Below are 5542 nucleotides of genomic sequence, written 5' to 3' on the forward strand. Positions count from 1 at the left end.
TAAAATCATATTATTATAATAAAATATTAAAAAGGGTATAATAAAGAATAAGTATATATAATACCACACCCCCCTAAAGAATAGATAAGGAAAGTTAATACTTAAATCCCCCCTGTATAGGGGGGGATAGGTTAATAAATAATTTTTTTAATTTTCATTTCATAAAATTAAAATGTATATTATAAAAAGTAAAAATAAATGTTGAAATAATTAAAAATAATTTAATTAAGTACCTCAATAATAACATACGATATATAAGAATAATCATACAACATCTAAGAAATGTCATAATAAGATAGTTGTTTCATATCCTACGTGATGTGTATTAGTTAATTGTAAAGTATATAAACGATAGAATGAGTAAGCTAAGAAGAAAGTACCCCCTATTAAGTGGAAACCATGTAATCCAGTTAAAAAGAAGAATGTTGATCCATATATACCATCAGCTATAGTATATGTACAATATGTATACTCAATAAATTGACATATTATAAATAATACACCTAATATTATTGTAGCTAATAAACCATATACACTTGCTTTTCAATCATTACCTATTAAACCATGATGACTTCATGTTATAGTTGCACCACTTGATAATAATATTAATGTATTTAATAATAGTAAATCTGTTAGTTGAATTGCTGTTATACCCATTAGTAGTCACATTTCACCTAATTCTATTACTAGTGACAATGCTGAATGGAAATATCCTCAGAAGAAACCAATAAACATTAATAATTCAGTACCTAAAAATATTATATATCCTGTAGTTAAACCATTTCTTACTTTCATAGTATGATCACCTAAATATGTAGCCTCGGCTATTATATCTCTACCTCATAATATACCACTATATACTATTGTTATTATATTTAATAATAATATTCAATGAAAATTACTATAATTATGTGATATTAATAATAAATTTAATAATAAACCAAATACACTAAATGTTACATATATTAGTCATAGTGATAGTGTTACTAAATGAAATAGATTAGCTTGTAAATTACTTAAATTTGTTTGTACGTTTTTTGATAACATGTTTTTTTATTTATTCTCTATTTAATTTAATAAATAGTTAATTCTTTTTTTTTTGTTTTTTATTTATAAATTTATATTATAAATATAAATATTATACTAGATAAATATATATTATATATATATATTTATACTTATATATTAAAAATAAATAAGTAAAATTAAATGTATAACAATAAATAAATAATTATTTAGTGTAAGTATACTGCATCTTTAATATAACTACATGTTAAAATACAGAATACATAGGCTTGTATTCCAGCTACGGCAAATTCTAAAGCTACTATACCTAATAAAATAGCTAATAGTATAAATCCAATTATAAATAATATAATTGAAGATGCCATAAAATCGAATAATAAACCACATAATATAGTTAATAATAAGTGACCTGATAAGATATTAGCACCTAATCTTAAACCTAAACTTATACTACGTGCAATATTAGAAATACCTTCAATTAATACTAATACTAGTACTAATGCTAAAGATGTTCCTGATAGTACAAATAATGAAAAATACTCTAATTTATGATTACTAAATCCCATTATTGTTACTCCAAATCATATTGTTATACTTAATGATATTACAAATATTAATTGTGCATTAATAGCAAAATTATATAGTACCATTGATAATAAGTTAGCTAATAATATAAATGAAAATAATGAATAGATTAAAAGGAAAAATACTGTACCTTTAGTTCCTAATTGACCAAATACCATATTATGAATAGTTGAATATAATGCTTCTACTGAAATATTTCAATTTGTAGATATTAATTTACCATTTTTTAATGTATATACATTTAAAAAATAAAATATTCCTAATACTAATCCCATATATAATGTAAATGATGTAATATTTAAGAATGATAAATTTATTATTGATGATGATATACCTAAAAATGTTTGTATCTCAAATTGCTCTAATAGTGAATTTATTAAATAGATTGCTGACATTGTTTTTTTTATTAATTAATTTTTTTTTTAACTTTATTTAATATTATTTATTAAATCATCTTTTCCTTATAAAATAATATTTATAATTATAATTTAATTATAAACATACGGCTTAAATAAATTGATAATATTCTAAGTAATACAAATTTAGAACTTAAATATATTATTATTAATAATCCTAAATAACCTCAGAATATTTGATTTAAAAAGAAAAATAGTACTAATTGTGGCATTGATTATTCTTATTTTTATTAATTAATTTGATACTTATAATAACTAAGTTCTTTTATTATATACTATATTAATATATTTATTAATATAATTTTTATATTAAATATGGTAAAATTAAATTATTAATTATTAATTATTTATTATCTTTTAATAGCTAAATAGAATAAGATATTTTCTAATACTGATATAGCTAGTAATAATATAATGAAATAACTAAAATAGAATATAGTTGCAATTTGACTTATTAATACAAAAAGTACTTCAATATGTACAGCACCTAATGCACCTAATAATAAGAAATTAACTATAAAGAATCAGTATAACATTTTAGATATTAGTTTAAATGCATTACCTCTTACTATAGAGAAATCTACATAAAGTAATGCTAATAATATTAATATAGCAGCTAACATTGCTATAACACCTACTATTTTAGATGATATAGATCTTAATATTGCATAGAATAGTAATAAATAGAACTCTAGTACTCATTTTTACTATATATTTCTATATAGATTAGATTATGTCATATGCATCTATATTACATAATTAATTAATTAATTAATTATCAAATAATATTAAAATTATTGTATAGATAATACATAGTGGCGCTAAATGAAAGATTATTATTGACATTAATTCACTTTCTAATCGTTGAACATTTTTATATCATTCTATATTTAATAGAAATTATATATATAATAAAATAATAATTATTTATTATTTCATAATTCAAATATATATAATATGTCAATATAAACTTTGCTGCAAGTTATCTTAGTATAAATTTATATATACTTTAGATTTTCTTGTCAATTCACCCCTTTTTTACATAATATTTCTACATATTATGCCACAGTTATATTATTAATATATACTTTATATATAATATTTATTTTTTAATTTTATAATATTTTTCTAATAAATAATAATATTTATTAAAATTATTTTTATTTAATCAAATAATAAATTGTTTATTACGATATTCTAAAGCATTTTTTAATATATTATCTTTATTATCTAAATGATAAGAATAGTATTTTCTTTTTAGAACTGTATTAAATAGTAATTTTATATAATATTGATTTTTAGATTTATTTAAATAAATAAATAAAAAATATTTCATATTTTTAGCTTCATATTTATCAAAATAAGAATCTATTAAATTTATAAAAAAATTAGTAAATATTGATAATAATTCATTATTTGAAATATTAGTTAGAAATAAATATTTTAATTCATTATTAATATCTAATTTAGTTAATAAAATATTATTTAATATATTAATATTTAATTTAGATTCTTCTTTTAAAAAGAATAGATATTTATCATAAATTTCTTTAATAGATAAATATTCAAATTTTAATAAAGAGGAATTAAAAATAAATTTATTAATTTTTAAAATATTATATTCTCTAATTAAATCAAATTTAATTAATGCTAGTATTCTTCAATATTTAGAAATATTTTTAATAGAAGATAAATTAATTAATAAATTAAATTCAAGTTTTCTACTATAAAAATATTGAGTATATTTTTTTATAAATTCACCTATTTTAAGATAATCTTCTAAAGAATTAAATATTTTAATTATTATATAATAATTTTCTACTTTATCTTTAGATTCTAAATATATACTTGTTTTTATATCATAATTAGATTTTAAAAATTCTTGTATTATTTCAAATAATAAAATATTATCATATGTATTTTTTTGATAAATATGTAAATAAGTATTATATCAAAATAATTTTATTTTTTTATTTAAAAGAAGATTATATCTAATAGAAAAATGTAAACCACCATCTCCTATAAAAAATCCCATAATAAATAATAGATTAATTTTAAAATGTTTATTATAATTATATTGTAATAATTTATAATAATAATTATCATAATAATTTATAGTATAATATTTTTTATTATTAATAAAATTAATAATATTATCTAATTCAAATAATCTATTAAAAACATAATTATTTATATAATTACTATAACTCATTAATCTTTGACTATTATCTACTATAAAATAACTTAAATAAATTATTTTAGAACTATATGAAATATATTTTATAATATGAAGAGTATCATATAATTTTAATAATTCTAATTGAGATAATAAATTTTTATTATATATTATATTTTCAATAGATGTTTTATATACATGAGATATTTGATTACATATATCATATAAATAATAAATTTTTATTATATACATAAATCCTCTTTTTTATCTCCAAAAACATTATTAAAAAATAGTATTAATTTATTAATTATTATTTCTCTATTACGACAATACATTTGTATTGCTATATTATTTGAATTTTTAATTAAAAAATAATTAAATTTTAATTGATTATCAAATATAAAATTTAAATGTTTAAATAATGATATTATTTCAAGACTACTATTTAAAGTTAAACTTATTTTAAGTGAAATATTAAATAATGTTTTTTCTAATAGTTTTATTTCACAATAAATATTACCTTCAGCTTGAAATAATCCATTCATTATTTTTCTAAATTCATCTTTATTAAAATTAAGATCTAGTTTAAAATTAAGATCTAGTTTTAATTCATTTTTAATATAATCTAAATTTTTATAATAATTTATATTTTTATCATCATAATTATTATTATATATTATATATATAAAATAAATAAATAAAAGTGTTATTAATAATACTAAATTTATGGCAAGAAGAGTTACTAAAAGGTTTCCTAGAATATTATTTTCTAGATCACCTAAATATTCTAGATAGTATGATATTAAGAAGAAATATGCAAATAAGAAAGCAAATACTGTGATAGCATCTTTAAATATGAAATAAAGATGCATTAGTATTCTATCTATTTTACCTGTTATTCCTAATAGGTTAGAACTACCATGTAAATGTAATGCTAATAAGTGTAAACATCCTAATGCTGCTATTATAAATAGTAATAAATAATGTAAACTAAAGAAACGTTGGATTGTTAGATTAGCTACTGATGAACCACCTCATATAACAAGTTATTATAATATAAAATATTTAAATTTTATTATCAATATTTCACAATATTGTTTAGACTATGTCATCAACCAATATGTAATTATATATAACTCTATATATAATTATTTTAATATATCTATTGGTGTTCGGCGCTCGTGTCAATATTATTGTTGGTTTGAACTCAATTGTTAGTCGTTGAACATTTTTATTACCTATTCATATATCAAATAGTAAAATATAATTTATATTATATTTTATATACCGTAATAAACTTTGCTGCAAATTGTCTATATATAAAAAAAAAATAAAAATA

The 5542-nt window shown here is 17.4% G+C and overlaps 1 protein-coding gene across 1 annotated transcript; it reads right to left on the reverse strand.

Annotated features, from left to right (window-relative positions):
• Positions 1–1235: 1235 nt before the first annotated feature.
• B9G98_01829 (ATP synthase subunit a) lies at positions 1236–1592 on the reverse strand (the record flags this gene model as incomplete). The annotated part of the gene is made up of 1 exon (XM_024808386.1): positions 1236–1592. One exon carries the CDS (start codon positions 1590–1592, stop codon positions 1236–1238), a length of 357 nt encoding a protein of 118 aa, XP_024664154.1.
• Between the last annotated feature and the right edge of the window lie 3950 nt (positions 1593–5542).

Source organism: Wickerhamiella sorbophila (assembly GCF_002251995.1).
Source record: "Wickerhamiella sorbophila strain DS02 chromosome Unknown contig4, whole genome shotgun sequence".
Lineage (NCBI taxonomy): Eukaryota > Fungi > Ascomycota > Dipodascomycetes > Dipodascales > Trichomonascaceae > Wickerhamiella > Wickerhamiella sorbophila.